Below are 24415 nucleotides of genomic sequence, written 5' to 3'. Positions count from 1 at the left end.
AAAAATAAACTGCAGGAATTTTTAACACGCCTTAAACAACACTAAGGAAAGGTGAATTAAACTAGAAAATTCCTGTTCGTACAGATCAACTGTATTGTAAAACTTTCCCCATTGTTCATGAAATTTACTTTAACAGGAAAATCAATCTGAACAGCAATGGCAGTACCACGGTTGCTTAGTGACAAGTGGAAGTCTATGAGGACATGTTATATAGATCTATATTATATACAGCCGAGATCATTGAGAAGACGTACGACATTTAAATTTCAACAATGTCCGTAATACTAACTGCATGTCGGAATGCTAAGCAGAGAAGCATTGAAAAGGCTTTAAAAGAGAGAGCAAAAAAACAGTAAGTAGAGGTCTTTTAATAATTGATGATCAGTGCTATCTATTTCTAGTTTCAGGTGTTTCAGGTAATATCATTTTCACTATTGTCAGGATTCTTAAACTTTTCATCGATTTTTGTCAATACCTTTTAATTGTTCGGCAATGATGATTATTATTCGACGATGATTTTTCAATCGCACGCTAGCAAGTCAATGAAGCAATTATTATTATGTTTATAAATCAATATCGGTAAAATATTTACTAGATCCGAAATACCTGTGTCTGAATATAGGTTGGAAATACAGCTGATTTTATTTAATATTGTGAAAGTAAAAGCTGAAATATGTCAAGCCTTTTGACAGCTTTCCGTATTTCTCAAATGAGGAAAGCTGAAATTAAAAGAAAGGAGAAAGCAGCTGAAAAAAAGAGAATGAAAGTGCTACGGTAAGACAATTTTCATGTAAGGTATACATTTATTCAAGTTGTGCCTTTCAACGAATTAAATTTTTAGTGTTAAGTTAAAAAAAAGCTGAAAAAAATATATCTAAAAAAAAATGTTGACGCAAAATCGTGGAAAGTGTCTGCCAACAAAGCCATTAGGTGTAGTTATAATTAAAATCAGCATTTATTGAACTTTTGCCAGGTAAATATTCATACCTTTATTTACATTCAGATCCTTTTCAAGATCGATTCGAGATAAAAGCCTGGCTTTTCCATTAACTTGGATGAGTTTAACAAGCGGTATACTTATTAATATACAATATTCAATGATTACTTAGAAAGCTTCCGTAATTCCATTATTATAAAAAAAAACATATTTATAAAAATGATGACCGACTTAGGGTGAAGGGGTTACATTTATCAGTCTCACAAATCTTGATATTCATTGTTTTAAAGTTGTATTCTATTGACATTACTATACCGTCTTAATTGCAAATACTTCTTCTGTTAATATTTTTTGTCGCATGCTGATCTATGATTAGTTTTTCCCCACGTGTGAATGTTAGAAGACTTGAGTCGTAAACACACTATTAAGATTCGAATAATACTTAAAGATATTAACTTCTGATGACAAATGATATATTTATAGACATTACTTAATGATTTTTGGTCAAGCACCTTACTCGTGCCATGAACAAATGTTTTGTTCCAGCTTTTTAAAAATATCTATAATTATTTAAGGAATGACTGTAATATTTTTTCTGTCTATGAAGAAATAACATAAAAATTTGGTGCACACTGAATAACGCGCGTAGCGGGTTATTGAACAGTGTGCACCACATTTTTTATGTTATTTCGAATAGACAGAAAAAATATAACAGTCATTTCTTATAATTTAATTCTAAATTCCATTTTAAACCGTAGAAAACCTTGAAAAAACGTTGATGACGTCACGGTCACATGACTAAATTATGTCTATGGTCTGATAACAAAATAACGTCAGCCAATCAGAAGACGCGTTACATCCAAAATTAAATTATTGACAAATATAATTATGGAATTATTATTACCAACAATCTTCATAGTCAAACAATAAGCATGCTTTGATTTGAATTTCAGATACAAATCCGTTAAAAAATAAACAATGTTCTTTGGCACCTAAAATGAACAATACTGAATTAGAAAATTCATAAGTAAAGACGGTTACTGAACTTCAAGAGAAAAAAATGCGCATATTTTGCAGTTGATTTATTAAAGCTCTCACTGTGTCAAAGATGATTCATAAACTTAAATAATCACTCAGTAAAAAAAAAACTAACTTTTTTAAAGTTTACTCAAGCCCAGTTCACTTGATTCAGTCTTTTTAGAACTTCCTAGATACCGGTGTCCGATATAAAACAAATACCAAAATGAATATATATTTAGAGCTGAATTTCGTAATTGAAATCGTTAAAAATATAACAGCAACTCTAACTATGTCTGAATATATTACCATTATCAAGCAAAATGCACACTCAATTAAAAACAAGTCTGACGTTCTTTGAAACGAAGACCACTTATATTATAGTTATCTCGTACCATTGCAAACTCGTACCTATGTCAACTCGTACCACTAAAAACAAACTGGTACCAATGCAAACTCGTACCACGGTTAAGTCATAATTGTCTCTAAAAGGAATTTTATTTAATGAGATAATTTATTTATATTGTTTTAAAAGGTTTAAAATTGTTTATGACCAACATTTAGAAAGTATGAAATTTATTTATATACAATATTCAGCTCTATGCTGAACAATACGACCATGCTTCTTTCTCAAACGGAAGGTCAATACAAGTCTTCCCTATTGTCAAAAATCATCTGTAGCCGCAAATTGGCATCTCTCCTTTAATAAAGGTAAGCAATTGATATATGAAATTTATAATGATGTGTCTAATGGTATTGTGACTGGCAAGCATACTGGTAGGCAGAATAACAAAGAATAAGTTTCTTTTTGATGCTTTATTTACCACAACTTCAACAACATACATGTATAAAAAATCAACAAAACATCAAATATTACTATACTTTTTTTCAAGAAATACACCTTATCTTTATTTCACATATGTATCATACACAAACTATTACATAGATATAGAAATGTCTTTCACATAGCATTAAAGTAATATGTTTCCAAACAGATAACTGGCACTATAGTTACATAAGAACTGGCACTATTGTTACATAAGGTATAAAACCTAAATAAAGCACTAAGTATATTGAACATATTTTTAATGGTACTAGTTTGCAGTGGTACGAGTTCTGAATGGTACGACGTATGGTTAACTTGCTTCCATTTAAATCTCATACAAATCTCATAATCTTTTATTGGTTGTTTCATTTACATTATGAATAATAAAATATATATATTTAGTATCAGTCTCAAGTTTCATAAAACTCTTAGTGATAAAATTTCGTTCATGTATTTACAACAACCACCCACCTTCTATCGTATCTATGACGGAAACCACACACCCTGGTTGCTTTTCTTGGAAGCAAGAACTCATGTTATTTTCTAGCCTCAACAGCTACTGATCTTCTGAATTTATCTTAATATTATATTATTGTTATAATTCTGTCCTCAACGATGATACCTGGATAAAACTCTTTTATTTTGTCACTACTGATTAATTAATAGTATCTACTTAACGTCCAGTGGTAAATATTTCATGCTTGTTTAGACGGTGAGATACCAATAATCCAACGCAGCTTAGAAAAAAACAATAAAAAGAAAACAAAAACCCGCCGCCATGTTTTTCTATCTGTTCAGCTAAGCTCGGGATTTTAAATGGAAACACCGTCTACTGGTTCTGTAACGATGTTTTCTTCTTATTATGTATATTGTTCAATAGATTTTTTTCAATTTTGAATTTTGCAATCGTATATAGCTACCCGGCTCCTTTCTACTCTTTGAATAATGAATAAGATGCGTCCGTGAATAAGTTAATCTCGCGTGGAATAAAATTTGTTTCAGAAACCACAACAAATGATATTTGGCGCGTGTAGTGTAAAGAAAAAAAACCCAAATCCCCAAATTGATAGAGAACTTTACAAAAACAATGTATATTGAATTCAGTTATTTCTTCCTTTAATACACACTTGTACTTTGTAACAATCGATTAAAAAATGTTATATACAAATATCTACATCTTCAAATATTGACAAATTTCGTGAAAATCGAAAAGCTGCACAAAAATCCATATTTTTAAACCTTTTAAACCAAAATATTACAAAACAGATTGACAAAATGTTTTAATAACGAGCGCCCTTCAAAGAAAAAATTGATTCAAGATATTTGTATGTAATTGAAATCATCGTTAAAAAAGACCAATCTCACAAAAAAGAAGGGTGTTAAGTTTAGTCCAATCATTGCTACTTTTTTTGGAGAAAGTCGGGCAAGGTACTTATATATTCCGAAAGTGGTAACCAAAATAAAGATAAAATGCAGTGCTGGATTCAAATAATGGAAATATCATTTATAACATAACTTTTCAATTACATAAGTTGTCATTTTTCGGAAATTTAAAATATAATGTTATATATACAAAACTCTAAATCGTAAAATGGATATAACGTTGTTTTTGTCAAAATATACCGTAGCATGCGACAACGACAAAAGATTAGTTTATATTTCAAGCTTTTAAAATTGATAAAAAGCCAAATAGAAACATTCAAGATTTATCAATACCAAATTCTTTATAAAAAAGACTTTTTTTTATACATAACGAAAAACATCCACTTAAGATAGGAACATGCAGATGAGAGGAGTTAAGTTAAGGCTAGTCCTTAGACAATGCAACCCACCTTAAGTAATCTTGGGAATAGAATAATAAATTAATAGAAAAAAAAACCCTATTGTGTCTGTTTGTTTTGTTCACGCATCGGTGACAATATAATGGAATTTGATGCGACTGTCATACAAGTGAGAGGTTTAGCTAGCTATAAAACCAGGTTCAATCCCCCATTTTCTACATTTGAAAATGCCTGTACCAAGTCAGGAATATGACAGTTCTTGTCCGTTCGTTTTTGATGCGTTTTGTTATTTGATTTTGCCATGTGATTATGGACTTTCCGAATTGATTTTCCTCTGAGTTCAGTATTTTTGTGATTTAACTTTTTAAAGCAAGACATAAAAAGTTTCGGACGACACACCTGTAAATGTAAAGGAACCCAATACTAATTATTAAGAAGTAAAATCACAACAAGTACTGAACTCCGAGGCAAAATTCGAAACATATTGTAATCAAAAGACAAAATCGAAAGCTTACACACTTTAAACGAATGGATAATAACTGTCACATTCCTGACTTAGTACAGTCAGTTTTATGAAGCATATGGTAGATTGAACCTTGTTGTATAGCTATCTTAACCTCTCTCTTGTATGACAGTCGCATAAAATTCCATTATATTGACAACGATGTGTGAAGAACAGACTTAATAGGTAAACATATCAGAGTATACCCATAACCATGTCGTACCCATAACCATTTCGTGCCATCAATTTCGAATTATACCAAAAACCACTTCGTACAAAAAGCCATGTTCAGGAACTTATGGTACGAAATCGTAATTTGAGGTACAGAGTAGCAATGTCAATAAGAGAAAAATCGATTGTACTGGGTATTGTTATAGCATAAGACAGTGTGAAAAACTTAAAACGGTGTCTTCGTAAATTTTGACATTAAATAGTTTTATCATCAGTAGAGATTGATGTTATTATTTTTCATTTCATGTTAAATTCTGTTATCATCAATTACGTTAGCAGATCAATATAAAAGCGGTCATCATATAAAATTTGTCACATATATTATACAACAAATTAAATGTTTTATGACTTTCCTAGTAATCGTTCCAAATATAAGATAAAAAGATATCAGTACTAGTTAAATTCGGCATTTGATATGCATAAAAAGTCTTCTTCCGCCACGGAATGCTAATAAAAGTTTTTATACCTCTAAAACTCTTAGGTTTTTAATGTTATAAGTATATGTATTTGAAAGGTCAGATAACTTTATCGGAGTAGTAGAAATGTCAAAGTATACTTCTTGTGACTTAAAAAATCAGATTTCTTATTTCAGTTTCATTAATAGCTTATCAATATTTTCATGTAATATAATATGTAATATTTTAATTTACTTTATATTAGGTTTACTGGTAAAACCTATGGTTCGATATATTGGTCATTTTTTTACGTGTTTAAAATTACTTAATTCAATAATCATTATACAACTTCGAAAAAAAAAAAACCAATACCGAAATTAAGACTGGTCTGCTTATCTTTAACACTATGAATAAATATGTTGGATAAACTTTAGAGTCTTCACGAAAAAATATTTGGTGCTGTGTGGCACTGTTAAAGTGCACAACACCGCTAAAGTCCACAACAAATGTCCGCTAAAGTCCACATCGCCGTTAAACTTTTTTTTTTTGATTATCAAAAATCAATTCGCTTTTTTTACACCCTATAGTATAGATCTAATAAAAAGCGCAATCACCAAATACGTTATGTTCAAACAAGTTTCTCCAATCATAAAAAGCAGACAAAACACTGAGTTTTATCAATATCTACTTGAAAACAATTGATATTGGAAATACATGTATACTGAAAGATTATCACGTTTTGGATATTACTGTTACAGTAGACTAAGACATAGCATAAGACATCCTGGTACAAAATATACTGTAATGAAATCAGGAAAAAGCAACAAAAAAATGAAACAAAAATAGCTTTGAGTTTATCAGAAGCAGATGTAACAGCACGATGCCAATGTGCATCAAATATTTAATATAATATTGCAGGGTAGAATTAAGCATAGTGAGGGATCGAATAATTACATCAAAAGTGTTAGCTGAATGAAAAATATTATGAAGTCAATGTATGACAAAGTATAAGGGTTGACAAATTGGATTCTGTATTTAGTGCATGGATATCACCATTAGTATAATTAAACTGTTCTTGTATTGAGAGAGTAAAATACCATGGTGTGTATTGATGAAACATCTGAATCAAGAGAGGTATGCGTTAATAGTATAAATCAGCAACCAAACGGTGGCAACAAAAGATAAAAGTAAACATTTTTTCGTCAATCGGGAAATGTCTAGACAATGTGTCAAGCTCCATATCAATACGAGGCTCAGGCAGAGAAACAAAAAGCCTATAGAAAAACTAACATGCATTCAACGCCCTAAAAATAAAGGAGAAAACTGATTAAAAGTGAAAAAAAAAAAATGTTTAAACGTAACTGGTGTACAACAAAAAGTTTCTACAAAAAGTGGTTCGATATCATTGTTGGTACAAGTTTCACCATCCCAGTAGTCAGCACATATAATTATTCTCACATGAAATATTATTGAAACATAACCTTTGTCAACTTAGTTTGAAGGTTAAAAACCATCAAAAGTCTTCGATATATTTAAGTACTTATCCCAAGCATGGATTGCCTTAGCGAGATTTTGCACAACTTTTGGAATATTTGGTTTTCAAGATTAAAAACGTATTAACTTTCTTATTGGTTTTACAATAACCTTCTGCAATTTTTGTGTTCATAAGGCGTGTATCTAGCGTACACAACCATAGATCTGGTGTCTTTGATGAGTTTGTGTTCAGTGTACAATAACCGATACATGTGGCAAGACATCTGAGTTAATAAAACATGGAAGGAAAATTGACTTTCCCTTCCCAATTTAGCTTACTTCATTTGGGTTCATGCAGCCTTCAAAGACTGAATGATCAATCAGTGGCAGTCCAAATTTCCCGCCACTAGTCAAGGTCTTTCAGTTTTGCAGTACCTACATATTTTATTGGCGCTTTCCTGCATACATATGCATGAAATAAATGCCGCAAGATGTCAAGCAAGCAACAATAAATCAATCAATGTATGACTGATAACGAATATTTCGTACTGGAGTATTTACCCCCTTGTAAAACATGCATCGTGTCGCCATTAACACAATAAAAAGCTGTCGTGTAAAAAGTTTGCTTTAGCTATAGATTTTTCAGTTCTCTGTAAAAACATATAAGTGCTGTGACATTTAAAATAACACCATGAAATATATAACAGCACTGATTCGAACAAAAAATTCTCTGAAACTGATATTATCAAGATGCTTGATTTCTTGATTGACAACATATTTGTTACGTTCGGGGGACGTGTTTTTCAACAGACTGTCGGCATTCCAATGGGAACAAACTGTGCCCCTCTACTTGCCGACTTGCTTCTTTATTATTATGAGGCTGACTTCATGCAGGAACTTCTTAGGCAGAAAGATAAGAAGTTAGCAATATCCTTTAACTCTACTTTTCGCTACATAGATGATGTTCTTTCACTAAATAATTCAAAATTTGGTGACTATGTGGAACGCATCTATCCAATCGAGCTAGAGATAAAGGATACTACAGATACAGTTAAGTCGGCCTCATATCTTGACTTGCATCTAGAAATTAACAATGAGGGTCGGTTGAAAACAAAACTTTACGACAAAAGAGATGATTTCAGCTTTCCAATTGTGAACTTTCCATTTCTAAGTAGCAACATTCCAGCAGCACCTGCATACGGGGTATATATCTCCCAATTGATACGATATTCCCGTGCTTGCATTTCCTATCATGATTTTCTTGATAGAGGGTTGCTGCTCACAAGGAAGCTATTAAACCAAGAGTTCCAAATGGTGAAGTTGAAATCATCCCTTCGTAAATTTTACGGACGCCATCACGAGTTGGTTGACCGTTATGGAATAACCGTTTCACAAATGATATCGGATATGTTCTTTACGTCGTAACTACAATCCCCTTCCCTTTCATGAATGTGACCTACCGAATTAGACCATTTACCGGATTTGGTATCACATAAGCAACACGACGGGTGCCGCATGTGGAGCAGGATCTGCTTACCCTTCCGGAGCACCTGAGATCACCCCCAGTTTTTTGGTGGGGTTCGTGTTGTTTATTCTTTAGTTTTCTATGTTGTGTCGTGTGTGCTGTTGCTTGTTTGTCTTTTTCATTTTTAGCCATGGCGTTGTCAGTTTGTTTTAGATTTATGAGTTTGACTGTCCCTTTGGTATCTTTCGTCCCTCTTTTGAAATAGTCCACGACTTAGTCGTGGCCTGTTAAATGACAGTTTTCTTTTCGTTTGTAATTATAAGCAAAAAGCTTTCTGTACATGTTTTGCATATATTTTCTAAAATAAAACTAACAATTTTAAGTCAATTGCAATGCTAAAGTTACAAAACTAGTATGCAATACTTCATGTATATTTTAGAATTTTCTTTTATTTGTCATACCACATCCTGGCCATGTCATAATGCGAAAGTCCATTCGGGTTTTAATATGTTGCTGCTTTATTAGAAGCGGAATCTCAACATTAACTGGGTTTTTCACTCTTTTAAGCACCTTTTGTGCCGACATGAATTGTCATTGATATGGTTATATTTATAAATTTACTGTTTACAAATTTTTGAATTTTTTGAAACACTAAGGCTTTTCTACCTCAGGCATAGATTACCTTAGCTGTATTTGGCAAAACTTTTAAGAATTTTGGTTCTCAATGCTCTTCAACTTCGTACTTTATTTGGCCTTTTAAACTTTTTTGGATTCCAGCGTCGTAGACGAAACGCGCGTCTGGCGTATATACAAAATTTAGTCCTGGTATCTATGATGAGTTTATTTACAACCATTGGGTCTATACCACTGCTGGTGAAGATTTATTTCTCCGAGGGTATCACAAGCTAAGTAGTCAGCACTTTTTGTGCTGACATGAACGTTCCTTGAAATGGTTATATTTATTAATTCACTGTTTACAAATTTTTGAATTTTTTGAAATACTAAGGCTTTTCTACCTCAGGCATAGATTACCTAAGCTGTATTTTGCAAAACTTTTAGGAATTTTGGTTCTCAATGCTCTTCAACTTCGTACTTTATTTGGCTTTTTTAACTTTTTGGGATTCGAGCGTCACTGATGAGTCTTTTGTAGACGAAACGAGCGTCTGGCGTATATACAAAATTTAGTCCTGGTATCTATGATGAGTTTATTTACAACCACTGGGTCGATGCCACTGCTGGTGGAGATTTATTCCCACGAGGGTATCACAAGCCCAGTAGTCAGCACTTTTTGTGCTGACATGACTTGTCATTGATATGGTTATATCTATAAATTTAATGTTTACAAATTTCCAGATGGAATTTCCAGTTTATGTAAAAGATATATAGACATCTATTATCATTCTTGTCACATATATGCTATTTACTGTTTCAATACTACATATTCAGAATTCTACTTCAAAAATTTTTCCAACAGAAAGAACCAAAATCGATATCTTTTAAAATCCTCCTACCTGAAATCCTGGAAGAATCTATAAAAGAAAGATTAATTAGAATAAAAGAAAGAATATATTAGCATTGATGACGTAATTTTAAATTGCAATGCTCGGAAGTTAGTCCATTTATTTGAAAAAAAATGTGATCATGCAAACCTGAAATTATACTTAAAATCGGTTATCAAAAACCTAGCAAATAACTCCCCTCCCCATTTTTTGACATTATTAGGTCTTTCCACTTTCCGTGAAAAGACCTTTTGTTTTTTTTCTGATTATTTTTCTTTTTTCTTCTGCCGACTGAGATGCTTTTTTGTTTTACAACATATCGAATGGATTTTTGGCCAATGATGTTGTACAGTAATGGGGGTTTCAAAACTCACCCTGTGTGACCGAACACTTATTCTTATAGGAGTTATCTCCCCGCGTCCTCTTTTTCTTGTTATCGCTTTATCTCTAAAACCTTAAAAGATTTTGGCAAACTGTTTTCACCAAATTGTTAGTCTACTCTTAAGAATGATTTAATTTATTTGACTTAAGTGATCGGAAGACATCTTATGGGAGTTATTCCCCTTTGAAAATTTAAGATAGGCGATTTGTTGGATAAATTCATACGTTATAAGTTGTAGAGGCCTACAGTCTTTTGATATGAAGTCCTTGGTCCATTTGAAGTAAATTGAGGTCGAGGTCAAAGGTCAAGGTCATGTAAAAAAATTTGAATTTTGCTTGTTATCGTTATTCCAAAGAAACTGTGACAATAAATGATATGATGTGTTTGCCAAATAACTGTTTACAAAAAGGCGCAACTTCAACCTATTTAAGGTGAAGAGTTTTGGTTAACCCTTATAAGAGTTTTCTCCCCTTTTGTATTTGAAATCAGTATTTCTCCACAACCATACAAGTGATTGACCTCGGGCCTTCCGATTTGAAACCACTGAGCTATGACCTTGAAATTGAGGTCAAGGTCGAAGGTCAAGGTCATGTTATAAATTTTTGAATTTTGCTTGTTATTCAAAAGAAACTGTTACTGTTAGATTTGCTTGCAGAATTACTGTTTACAAAAAGGCGCAACTTCAACCTTTTTCAGTCGAAGTGTTTGGATAAACCCTTATAGGAGTTTTCTCCCCTTATGTATTTGAAATCAGTATTTCTCCGCAACCATACAAATGATTGACTTCCGGTCTTCCGTTTCGAGTTCACTGACCCATGAACTTGAAATTGAGATCAAGGTCGAAGGTCAAGGTCATGTTCTAAATTTTGAATTTTGCTTGTTATCGTTATTCAAAAGAAACTGTTACAGTTAATGATATGATTTGTTTGCCAAATTACTGTTTACAAAAAGGCGCAACTTCAACCAATTTCAGTCGAAGTGTTTTGGTTAACCCTTATAGGAGTTTTCTCCCCTTATGTATTTGAAATCAGTATTCCTCCACAACCATACACATGATTGACCTGGGGTCTTTTAATTTTAGATCACTGACCTATGACTTTGAAATTGAGGTCAAGGTCAAATGTCAATTTGACGTTCTAGATTTTGACCTTGGCTACAAATTATTTCCTGTTTATAATAAAACAATTAAGTCTTCTGCATATATCTATTAATCTTATTTTTTTTATATCAATTTGAAGAACCAAATTACATAAACAAGGAGTGACATTTTCTAACATCGCTTTTTAAAATTTCATTCTTATTATCGAGGTTAAAAAACTTCAATAGTTCTCTGAAGAATTGGTTTTTAATATATATATATATTTATTAAGAGCCCTCTACAAAGAAATTTGTTTTACATGCACACGTATCTATAAAAAAAAAAAAGGTTTTTATCCAATGCAATCATAGGTTTGAACGTTGTTTTCCGTTTAGACTTGTATGTTATATAATATGTAGAGCCTATAGGTGGTCGGGGTCTAGCGCGCCGGGCATAGTGCAATGCGATTTGGTGCCACGATATCTCAATAGCATGTGTCGGCCAGAAAAGAACAAAAAATTTGCTAAAGCAAATTAAAAAAATCGAACATTGTAAGGGTGTTATTTAGACGAATTATATTTACTTAATATTTTGATATTTACATGAAGCTCATGGAGAATCACATTATTTCTATAATGTGATTCTCCGTGAGTTTCATGCAAATATCAATAACTATGTTTTTAAAAATATCTAAACAGTATCGTATATTGATGTATTTAAAATAATTACCACTCATTCATTCTACTTGCTTTAGGTAGCACGGTAGTACAATGTATTTGCATTCCAGAATTTAGGTTGCTCTTTTGTGTTACTCACGTTAATTTATCTGGACAGTGTGATTGGACACAACAATACAGTATCAACTGAAAGTACTTTCCCCAACCGAGGGATGTATCAGGTGTAGAAAAATATAAAATAATTTACATACAGATAAGATGTTTTTTTAATTTTGTATTCACTGCACGATAAAAGACATAAACGCACTAGTGGCCTGATGTTTTTAAAGATAGCAAAAAAAGTAAACGGTCATGACACATTTTCAAATTCATTTCTGAATAGTAATATGAAAGTACTTCACTGTGAATGTATAATTTTTGGCAGTGTTAGAAAGGGATGACAATTCTAAAAAGGCTATCGTTATCCCTTATTGGCCAGGAAATACTACAGGGGGGGGGCAAGGGGGGTCCCAATAACAGCAAAACAGCAAATTGATTTGGCTCATAACAGATAACAAGGATTAAAATGGACAAAAACAGATAACAGTAAATGAAATATTAAAATAATATGGTCTTTGACAAATCAGTATTTCTTATTACGGATATAATCCTTTGTAATGCATTCCATTTTCTATGACTATGTTTTTAGTATTAATTTATGTATCTAGAATGTGTTTAAATTACAGCTCAATATATTATAATATTTTTTATACGCTCGTTAACGGAACGTATTATGGTATACTGTTGTCCGTCTGTTCTCAACATGTCGGACATTAACTCAAAAACTCTTTTTTGCATTAAACTTTGGGAAATTGTTTATATCTATTGACGTAAGCTCCTTTTTTGCTTGCTTTTTTTTTTTTTTTTTTTATAAATTTTAGATTTTAAGTTTCTGGGTAATGGGTTTTTATTCAATAAAATTGGTGTTTTTTTCAGTTTTCTGATAATATTTCAAAAATGCTTTCACAAAGCAAGGAATTTTGGTGAATTGTTTATATCTATAAACATGAGGTCACTTTCAATTTTTATAAATTTTAGATTTTACGTTTCCGAGTTAACGGGTTTATTAATTAAAAAGGGGGGATTTTCCAGTTTTCAGACATTAACACAAAAATGTTTTCAGCAGTTCTCATGAAACTTTGCTGAAATGTTTATATCTATTGTTGTAAACTCCCTTTCGATTTTTATTAATTTTCGATTTTATGTTATTGAGTTAAGGGATTTTATTCATTAGAAAAAGGTGGTATTTTCTAGTTTTCAAAAATAACTCAAAAATGCTTTCAGCAGTTCTCATGAAACGTTGGTGTATTGTTTATATATATTGACTGAAGCTCCCTTTGTTGCTAATAAAAACAAATGACATAAAAGAGTTTGAATATTCTGACTTTTTCTAAATGACCATCTAATGAGGTGAGTGATTTTTTCTTAATAAGACTATGAGGCAAAGTGGTATATAGGGTAGAAAAATCAAAAGCACCAATTATAAGCATGCAATTTATCAAGTACTTCGAACGAATTTTGACACTCCAAAAGCAATTTTTTCCACTTTTTCAAAGGCCTTATTTGATCAATTTTTTTTATCAGGTTTTTGATTGTACCAAGTGTACTAGTAAATAGAATACATAGTTTAGTAGGGAAACAATGGCTTGAAACGAAATAAATCTTTGTTTGTAATGAGGTATGTGCAGCTTCGGACGCAAGTACATGGTTGGAACTTTCATTGTACAATGCATTTGGTTCTGCTTTGAAAAGAATCACAGAGCTGAGTCTATGTACCATATTATATAAAAGGTTAAGTGGTTGTTAGGACCTAGTCCTTAATTGAGATCCTTGTCAGATATTCCTGGCCATATGTTTTCCTTTTTGTCATATTAAGAATTGTTTTAGTTTAATATGTTCGTAGGGGAAACAAGGAACATTATTCTCATACAAAAAATTAAGATAATTCTAAATACACATTCATAAAAAAATGGAATTTATTACAAAGGATAATCATAAGATATACTTGAATTGTCCTAGACCTCACTTCTGTGATGGGTATATGTTAATGGAATCCTTCTCTGAATACGGGACAAACATATTAGTAGTGGTAGACCCCAATGTCCAATGATCTTCAATTTATACCGAATATTGACTGTCAAAAAAAAATGCTAACATTCCAATTTTCAATAACAGTTAACAGAAAATACATTATCACAATAACAGATAACAAAAAAACTAAAAGCCCAATAACAGCTAACAAAGAATACGACAATAACAGCTAACAGCAAATTCAAAATAACAGATAACAAAGAATTAAATTGCCCCATAACAGCAAAACAGTTAAACCCCTTGCCCCCCCCCCCCTTTACTACCGTTCCACCTTTACAACAAAAGTAATAACATAAAATCAAATAGTTCTTGATTTGGGTCGGCAATTCCCGGGTGCGGGAATTTCTCGATACGCTGAAGACCCATTGGTGGCCTTCGGCTGTTGTCTGCTCTTTAATCGTTAACTTGGTTATTCACCATATCCATTCTCAATGTTATGCATTCCTCTGGGTTTTGCTGGTAATGTGTTTTGAAATGATATAATTTAACAGCTTATTTATAAAAAATAAAATAAAAAAATTGTGTCAAGTCAAGAAGATCTTGTTACACGATGCCCGTAAAGTTACATAATACAAGTAATGAATTATTGATAATAAATCATAATTACACTATGAAATATAAATCAACTATAATACATTAGTGTTAATGAATAGTTACTGTTGTCAGGTCATTAAGGATGGCATATTTTGATATTAGTATTGATTGGCACATTGGGTCTTTGCATCGGAAATAAACATATTTATCGCTATTTTGTGCATTTTTCCTTTCATCTTTTTTTGTGATAATTTTCATATCATGCTACTCACTTAAGATGGATAATTATCGCTAGAAACTAAGCATGCACGTGGCGTTGCTTACGAAATTGACATGAAATTGACAACGTCGTCATAGGTAAAATATCGATTAATAGATTATCATTGTTCATCTCGACTTGATTGCCTTTCTCGCTTTCGCCGTCCCGAGAAAATCAATCTCGTTGAGATGATCACCGATAACTTATAATTATTCTAAAATCAGTTGTTGGCATGTTAAAAGTTCTTCTCATATATTTTTATGATTTTATGATACTAAACCCTTAACATGAGGGATTGTGCTTGATTTTCATGTGATGAAGACATAATCTTTCAATCAGTTTATTAAGGTCTGAAGCTAACATGTCAGTAACTACTAGTAGTCCTTTGTTAATTTATGTATCATTGTCATTTTGTTTAGTTTTTTTTGCCTGTTCTGAAATCGGACTCGGACTTCTTTAAAACTGTGTTTTACTGTGCGTTTTGCTGTTAATTTCTATTTTTTTACATTGGCCAGATATATAGGCTCCCAAAAACATGTTTAACTCCGCCGCATTTTTGCACCTGTCCAAGTCAGGGGACTCTGTTTTTATTAGTCTTTTATGTTTTTTTTTCAATTCTTGTTCAATTATTTTTTTTTTCGAGTTTAGCATGACGCCCATTTTTACTGAACTAGTACACATTTTTATTTAGGAGCCTACTGACGCCTGATTTCTGGTTGCGTTGAAGACCCATTGTATAAATGGCTTCCGTAGTTCTTGGCAGTACTCATTTTGAAACAAATTTGAAATATTGAGGTTTTTTGCTCTATATTGCATTTTTTTGGTTTCTAGATAAACATGTTATTGTTTAGTAATACATAAATCGATTAAGTAGTTGCAAATTAAAATTTTAAATCCAACAATATTCGTTATTACGTTTTGGTGATAAAGAAAATCATTATTCAAATTTTACAATTGTATAATTATATTGATATAATCAATATTATATTTTCGTAGTTAATAACAAAACTCATCGGAGAAGGAAACATAATAGAGAAGTGTAATGGAAACTTGAATTATGCATAAAAGTAGGGATAAAAGTACAATTTAGCTATCGGTACTTGATGTTTAGATACGTTTGTAAATAATTTCCGTTACAAAAGCTATTTGCATGAGGGTCCCAGATGGGTTTACAGACAAAAAAATGAATAAAAATAACGGACAAAGAAATAAAGAATTATAAAAATTAATGGGAAACACATTATAGCTGACTTTGTGGTATGGTCTTTGCTCATTGCTGAAGACCGTGCGGTGACCTATAGGTTTCTAATGCCTGTGTCATTTGGTCTCTTGTGAAGAGTTGTCTCATTGGGAATTATACCACATCGTCTTTTTTAAAAACGCGTAATGCTTTAGTATAAAAAATCTAAAATTATGGGCAACATACTAAAGAATAATAAAAAGAGTTGTCTTAGAAATCCAAGGATACAAAAGTTGATCCCCTCCCCCTCCATCAAGATCCTCATCCATCGTATTATCATTGCATCATAAACTATAAGATACAGTAATAATTGACACCTCCATAACGTTTGACGCAACATCGAAATAGATTGAATTGCTGATAAAACTCTATTGTTCAAGACAAATGTGTTTTTCCAAAATCAGCATATTAGAATGTCTGTATAATAAATACAATTGCAATGTTTTTATTTTGAACTAAAGGTTATAATCCTCTGAGATTCGATCAATCGTTTCACAATATTAATAAATTAATAGCACTTACACAATAAAATTGAGAATGTAAGCATGTGTCATAAGTAGGAAGATTTGTATCTTTGGCTTGAATCACCCGGTCGAGGAAAGTTATAGTAGAGTTTCGTCAAATAGAGGTCATATTATCCGCACTGCAGACAGTATGCAACTTAACTGACGTCACATAACCGAAGAACGTGGGATCACCCCCTTTTTTTATGGCGTTCGTATTGCGCAGTCTTTAGTTTTCTGTGTTGTTTTTGTATGCTATTGTTTGTCTGTTTATTTTTTTGACTTTTGAGTTTGAATGTCCCTTTAATATCTGTAGCCTCTTTTGTAATCCGTAATGTCTCTGTTTAACAATTCTTTAATACTTTGATGTCACAAGAGTGTAAAGATCTAACTTCCTCAAGCATTGTTAACCTTTGATTTGAGTTTTTCAGGTAAACTACCCGTTTTAGGCTTTATATTCTTATTGTTTGGCTTCGGACATTCATAAAAAATAATACAGATTCCGTATATTGCACAAAGCACAATTGATACTTTGTGTCTTCGTGTATTATATATAATAAACCAAGAAAATAAATCATATTAAAAAAAATCAGTTGAAATACTACTTTTTGGAATTATCAAGAGTGAAATAGGAGAAATCAATAATATTTTTGGTATTTTGCATTTGCTACTGTGCTCTTATAGTAGTAATATATAAAGGTTTGTTTCAATTGACCAATGGGGGTTATCTGCCTGATGTATTATCAAGTATCTATTGCAACTAAAGGGTTATTGTAATATTTGACCCTTAAAGGTTTTCTAAATCAGTTTGTGGTATTTTCAATCACTATTGATTTTGTCAAATAAAACAGATAGGATAAAACAATTTCTTTATGTTATATTTTGAATAATTTTAGTTACTTGCATTTAATTCCGATGTTTTAAATATCTTAAATGACTTTGAGTAATTTGATACTTGCAAACTGCATATAATAATTGCAGTTAATGTAGTGAGTGGAGGTATATGCAAGATGACAAACAAGTTCTATCCTTTTCAAATATGAAAAATAATGAAACCCACATATCTTTTTGAATTCAGTGAATGTGTGTTAATTGCAGAGACAAAACACAAAACATAATGCATAATGATTTATTGACAAAAGGAAGTTACAAAAATAAATGATATACATTACTTATTCATATAGTAATGCCTTTTCTTGAAATGTAAAACGAAAACAAGAATGTATTCCATGACGTAGAAATACGTTAACTTGAAGGAATGCGAATGACGTTGAAATGACAGTGACGTATCAATGTAATTTTCGGAAAGTTTAAATTCCAATATTTACTACTCACAAATAACTATCAAACAGCACGAACTACCAAAGATTATATAATACACCATTTGACATTTACAAGGATCGCGTGGGAGTTCAGGTTTATACAATTAATATCACAATTTATATTACTCAAGGTGACTGCATGAAATTGATGGGATAAAAGTTATTATATTTCAAAGATAATCATCATCTCCTATTGAAATGTATATTTCAATTGTGTTTTATGGTTTTCAATAATCTAAATATCATATTTACACGTTTGAACAGTTAGATTTAGATGAAATTTGACAAATGAGCGAAAAATGTTATTCTAAAACTCACAATATAAATCAGCTTTTATGTGGTCTAGTTTAATGCGTTTGTTTTGTTTATCTAATTTGCTTCTATATTCTTAAACTATACAAAGACGCTGTCTTTTTCTGAAAAAAGAGGATTCTCGGTTGCTGATTGGTCAACAAGTTAATCTACTGTAAGTCTTTTTGACACATTGAGGTTGTGATTTTGAACTCACACCTTACAAATGCGGTCGACTCCTATTTTTTTTTTTACTTGGATATTCATTTTTACTGCGGACTAGGATATTAATTTTTACTGCGGAAAGTCGGCGGTTCTCTCTGGGCACTGCGGCCGCCATGAAATAGCCAATAGTGTTGAAAATTCTGATAAAACACAAAAAATCATTCTATCAATATCGACCGTCGAACTCGTGAAAAAGTCTCGAAAACGCTAGGTTATCGAGAATATATTTCGCTTCATTAATTAACTAATCTTTGCAGGAAGTATAAACAATTTTATTTCGCAAAAAAATAAAAAATCGTGTAGCTACGTTTTTCAACAAGATTTTCAAGTTATTATTGAATTTATTGAAAACATATGTTGACAAAGATCTTTAAATAATTTACCCGTCATCAAAACGACCTCAAGTATCGTTGTAGATATGCCTGTCCAATGAATCAACCCAGAAAAGCAATAGAAAGTCCGGTTTTAAAACAAGTTTGTTTGTCCTTGATAGAGAAAATATTTTAAAACCTGAATATATAGTGACTAAAGTTAAACATTGGATTAAATTGACTTGTTATTTTCATTTCTGTTAAATCTAATGAAAACTGGAAACGATAAACCAACTTAAGGTATAAACGGTTCTTCTATGTCAGATTTAGCTCAGTCACAATTTAAACATTGCTCCATTTTTACCATGGAACTTAACTTAACCCTCACGTTTTGAACCATTTCAGAACAGAAGAAAATTTAAGATTTAAAATATTCAAAGAAATGCAGTCGTTGTTAGTTTAGATGTTGTTTTTAAAAATGACACAAATCATTACAAAAAAAAGTTTAGAAACAAACACAAAACTTCAGTTTATGACTTAATAACGTTTATACACTAATGAAGTTAAAAAAAAAGAAAGTAATTTTCAGTTAAAGATTGAATATTTTCATTTGCCACTACATGTATTTGAAAAAAAACCCCGGTAGTACATCTTTTGAAAAAATATTATAAATGAAAATGAAACAAAATTTGATTCTTTATGTGCTTTTCCCCCAAGTCATTTGCCTGTAGTTTAGTGGTTAACATTAATTTAGATCATGTCTGTCAAATTTGTGTCTGTAAATTATTTTGTGTAAAATTTAGCCTTTTGATTTCTCTATTGAATTGCTTCAAAGTTTTCATGATGGGCCGTTTATAGCCGACTAAACGATATGGCTTTTCCTCATTTTTAAACGCCGTACGGTTGTTTATAACTGCTTCTATCCATAATCATTTGGATTTTGTTGGATTGTTGTCTCATTGGAAATCATACCACATCTCAGTATTTTTATATTTTCTATTACTTCAGAAACCGAAGAACAAGCAAAAGCTCATATATGCCATCAATATTAATAACAACAGTTAATTAGAGGAAATATTACGATTAAACATTATTTTTGTCTAAAAGCTTTTTCTTGTATCAACCATACAATTTATTGTCGATTTCTATATTGTCTCTATAAAAAAAAGTATGTCAAACTATTTACATGGACAATCAAAATTAGAACCTAATGTAAAAATCACAGCCTTTTTCTTTTCATTGAATGATTTACTGCTTTTTCCCACGACATGCGGAATAAAATTGCTATAATCGGACTCATTTCCAATTAAACAGTATTTTTAATTCAGAAACAAACACAAATTAAATCTATTTTGGCGATAAATCTGAAATCTTTTCTATTTTCCGATTCCGCTTTTGATTTGACACAATTAATGACGTAGTTAATGTAACGGAAAAGCAAGCATGTAAACACAAGAAACAACTAACGTATTTTTGTCACAGTGAAATGAAGCAAACACGCATTTAAGTGTTGTGAATGGATAGCATTTTGTGCTATTTTGTATAGATACACACGTGAGGGCGTTAGTTCTATTTGTTGTATACATTATAAACACCTAGATAAATTGTAAATGCAAAAGAATAGATATCAATGATTTAGAAGGATGTCTTTTCCGCAATTTGATATCATGTTACGGAAAAGCATGATAAATTCAGGATATCAATTGAATGTAACAACATCGAGGTAAAATTTGAAAAAATCCAAGTTTTTATATCCCATTTATGAGCATTATGTTTTCTAATTTGTGCGTCCGTTCGTCCCGCTTCAGGTTAAAGTTTTTGGTCGAGGTAGTTTTTGATGAACTTGAAGTCCAATCAACTTGAAACTTAGTACACCTGTTCCCTGTGATGTGATTTTTCTAATTGTAATGCCAAATTAGAGATTTCCTCCCATTTATGATCCATTTAACATAGAAAATGATAGTGCGGATGGGGCATCCGTGCACTGGGTACACATTCTTGTTTTTCTTCATTTGATCTGAATGTTATAGGATATTTACTTTTTTCTAATTTACTTGGTTGCAATAAATGTTGGTTTGGTTGAATAAATTTTTGAAAAGCGAAACAACTATCTTAGTTGACGTGTCAATTTGATAAATAAAACAGAGTATATTATTTTCAGACGTGAAAGGAAAGAACAACAACAAGCAAGATTATTCGAAGAATCACAAATAGACAATAACAATCCCATATCTAATCCAGTGGATATACCGGAAGCACAATACCTGCCACCTGACCAAGATGGGGAACCAGCTACAAAAATCTGGACTTTCCTCCTTGATGAAGAACCATATAGCATCGTATTCTGTAAGTGCTAATTAAGAGATCTCAAACATCAGTCTTTATTAGATACACATGTACATGTAAACAACTCTTTTGGAAATTGATTTAAATTAAGGACCATACCCCCCCCCCCCCGCCCTCATGCAAAGCTCCGAGGTTCATAATCAAGCATCGTCTTCTGTAAGTGATAATCAAAATCTCAAACATTAGTCTTTGTTATATACATATAAGCATCTCTTTTGGAAATTGATAAATTAAGAAATATACCACATCACACAAAGTTCGGATTCATTGTCACCATTTGGTTATACTTTTGTGTTCCGCATACATATGAAACCTATAGAATATTATAAACACTATAAAGTCTCATGCTATAATCTGAATGATAATTGACAGAAATTGGCAAATGAATTAAAATCATCATGAGATCTCCAAGTTCCCAGCAGAAAGCATAGTGAGTTGAATGAGTTTGATAACACTACTTCGCCCTCCAAGTCTCTCTCCTATGTGAGTTCATGCGGTTCCAGGCAGTTTCACAACCAATGTTGTTTGTAACTGGATTTACTGATGTTAGAACAGATTGCTATGCGCTACTCTAATAATTAAATAAAATATCATATGATTACATGTACTATACCAATGCTTATTACCAAGCATGGCACAATTTCAGCGGGCGGTTGCCAAAAATTGTCCGTTGACGAAATCTTTTATAGGTTGTTCTCACTGCTGAAGGCCGTACGGTTACCTATATCATTGCTTACATGCACTTTATTTGAAATTTGGTGGAAAGTTGTCTAATTGGCAATCATACCATATATCCTTATTTTTATATAAAAAGAGGGCCGAAAGATACCAGAGGGACAATCAAACTCACAAATCGAAAATAAACTGTTAACGCCATGGCTAAAAATGAAAGACAAACAGACAAACAATAGTACACATGACACAACATAGAAAACTAAAGAATATACAATTGATCAACTACAAATTCCTCTGGTTAGAATAATAATCAAAGCCCATACCGCATAGTCAGCTATAAAAGGCCCCGATAAGACAATGTAAAACAATTCAAACGAGAAAACTAACGGCCTTATTTGGATAAAAAAAATGAACGAATTATGTCTGTTTTGTTCACGCATCGTTGTAAATATAACGTAATTTGATGAGACTGTTGTAAAAGTGAGAGGTTTAGCGCTATAAAACCAGGTTCAATCCACCATTTTCTACATTTGAAAATGCCTGTACCAAGTCAGGAATATGAAAGTTGTGGTCCATTCGTTCGATGTGTTTTGTCATTTGATTTTGCCATGTGATTAGGGACTTTCCGATTGAATTTTACTCGGAGTTCAGTATTTTTGTAATTTTACTTCTTTTCTATTGGTTACCGGTACAATAGTGTTCTTAATTTGAGCACTCAGCAGTTTTCACATATATAATTGACAAATGTCTCTGTTGGGGTCTGATTCAGACGACGTTGACATCATTTGATATTTTGCTTATCTAAAGTTTTTTAGAGATGCTAAATTAGAAATTGGTTTTGCGAATGTGGCTTTCTTAATTTTGGTACAATTGATTAACTTTTGGATATGCTTACATTGGAACACCATAGATTGCAATTGTTATCCCGATACACCTATCCTTTCAGGTTTGTTTTGATGTGAATTTGTATTGTCCAATGTAATGTTGGTTTGGTTCCGGTATGTTTTGGTCGCAAGATACCTTTTGAATTCGAATGTTACACGCATGATTATAAGTTATATGTTCAACACCATTTTCAAGCACATATTTATGTCAGTCAACAGCATAGAATTTGGCTATTAATTTTCGCATATATATATATATATATATATATGTCTTGTGGTTAAGTGTAAGCAGAGTTTGTCTTTGGTTTTTGGATATACTGTGCACTAACTAATGTTTTCTTGTTTCAGTTACTGTGACATTCTTTTAGCCAAAACCCATGAAACTACATTTTCTCCCTTCAAAGATAGAATTACAATTTTATGCTCTTTTAAATCATGGCATTATTATCAAATGTATCGCTTTTTTTCTCATTATACTGATGTATAGTGTGGTGCTTTCGTATTTGTTTATATTTAGAGGAAGCACTTATTCGTGTCTAAGTAACATTTAAATGCATTGATTTCAATGAATATAGTCTAATACACCCGGTGAGCTCTTAGAAACACGCAATTAAAGAGATTACGTCGGTCTGTTTCAATTTTACAGCATTTCAATTAATAGGCCTTTTTCATCTTTTAATTAGATAAATGATTTTGAAAAATCATCATTTGTACTATACATTTTCAAATTAGTTCTCTTCTTAAAAGGAAGAAGGAATTGCTACTAGACTTCTTTGTTCTTGTTTCGAGTTTTATAAAGCAAACAGGAAATGACGTCATAAAAACATGCTGGGCTGATCAAATATTGGTCAAACTTTAGAATTGACTCTAGCCAAAAACATACTTTGATTTTGGATTTTATTACAAGTTATAAAAGCAATCGATCTATAAACCACATTTATGAAATTCTATGATTGTAGTCCTATACACTAGAGTTCCGCTATGATGTTGTAAATTTCAAATGAAATAGATTTCCTGCGATTATCACAGTATTGAGTGACAGAATATATTTATTGATGTCTTAATGGATGAGATACAGAGGAAGATTGATTTTATGAAAATAAAAAAATTCTGACGACACAAGAAAACAATAAAATTAAAATAAGTTATTTTAAGAACACAACACAAATAATGGAAAAATTATTCTGTTATGGAAAAGATCTTTGTCTATATCCGTTCTCTTACGAAAATACAACCGAGGTTTCGTATTCCTGGTGACTTAACCATAAATAGACGGTCAATAAACTCATTAACGTACAGAATACTTATAAAACAAGAAGAGATATGATTTCCAATTTGACAATAATCAAGCAGAGCCCTTTCTATGTGTTTTTTTTGTATTTTTCTGTGTTATTTGGTATCTTTTGAAGAGTTCTCTTATTGGCACATCTCT

General features: G+C 31.7%; 1 protein-coding gene across 2 annotated transcripts in view; it reads left to right on the top strand.

The window, feature by feature from the left end:
• The first annotated feature begins 211 nt into the window (after nt 1-211).
• LOC143068689 (fas apoptotic inhibitory molecule 1-like) overlaps nt 212-24415 on the top strand; it is a 30233-nt gene continuing 6029 nt past the window's right edge. The window contains exons 1-2 of one of the 2 annotated variants that reach the window (XM_076242929.1): nt 212-352; nt 21240-21424. In XM_076242929.1, coding sequence (XP_076099044.1) covers nt 273-352; nt 21240-21424 — 265 coding nt within the window. In that variant the 5' untranslated portion in view covers nt 212-272. Of the gene's footprint in view, nt 353-593; nt 775-21239; nt 21425-24415 lie in introns of those variants that run through there. The other variant, XM_076242928.1, reaches the window with a different exon arrangement.

This window comes from Mytilus galloprovincialis, chromosome 3 (assembly GCF_965363235.1).
Source record: "Mytilus galloprovincialis chromosome 3, xbMytGall1.hap1.1, whole genome shotgun sequence".
Lineage (NCBI taxonomy): Eukaryota > Metazoa > Mollusca > Bivalvia > Mytilida > Mytilidae > Mytilus > Mytilus galloprovincialis.
The sequence above is the reverse complement of the archived record's forward strand: the minus strand, read 5'-3'. Positions and strand labels throughout refer to the sequence as shown.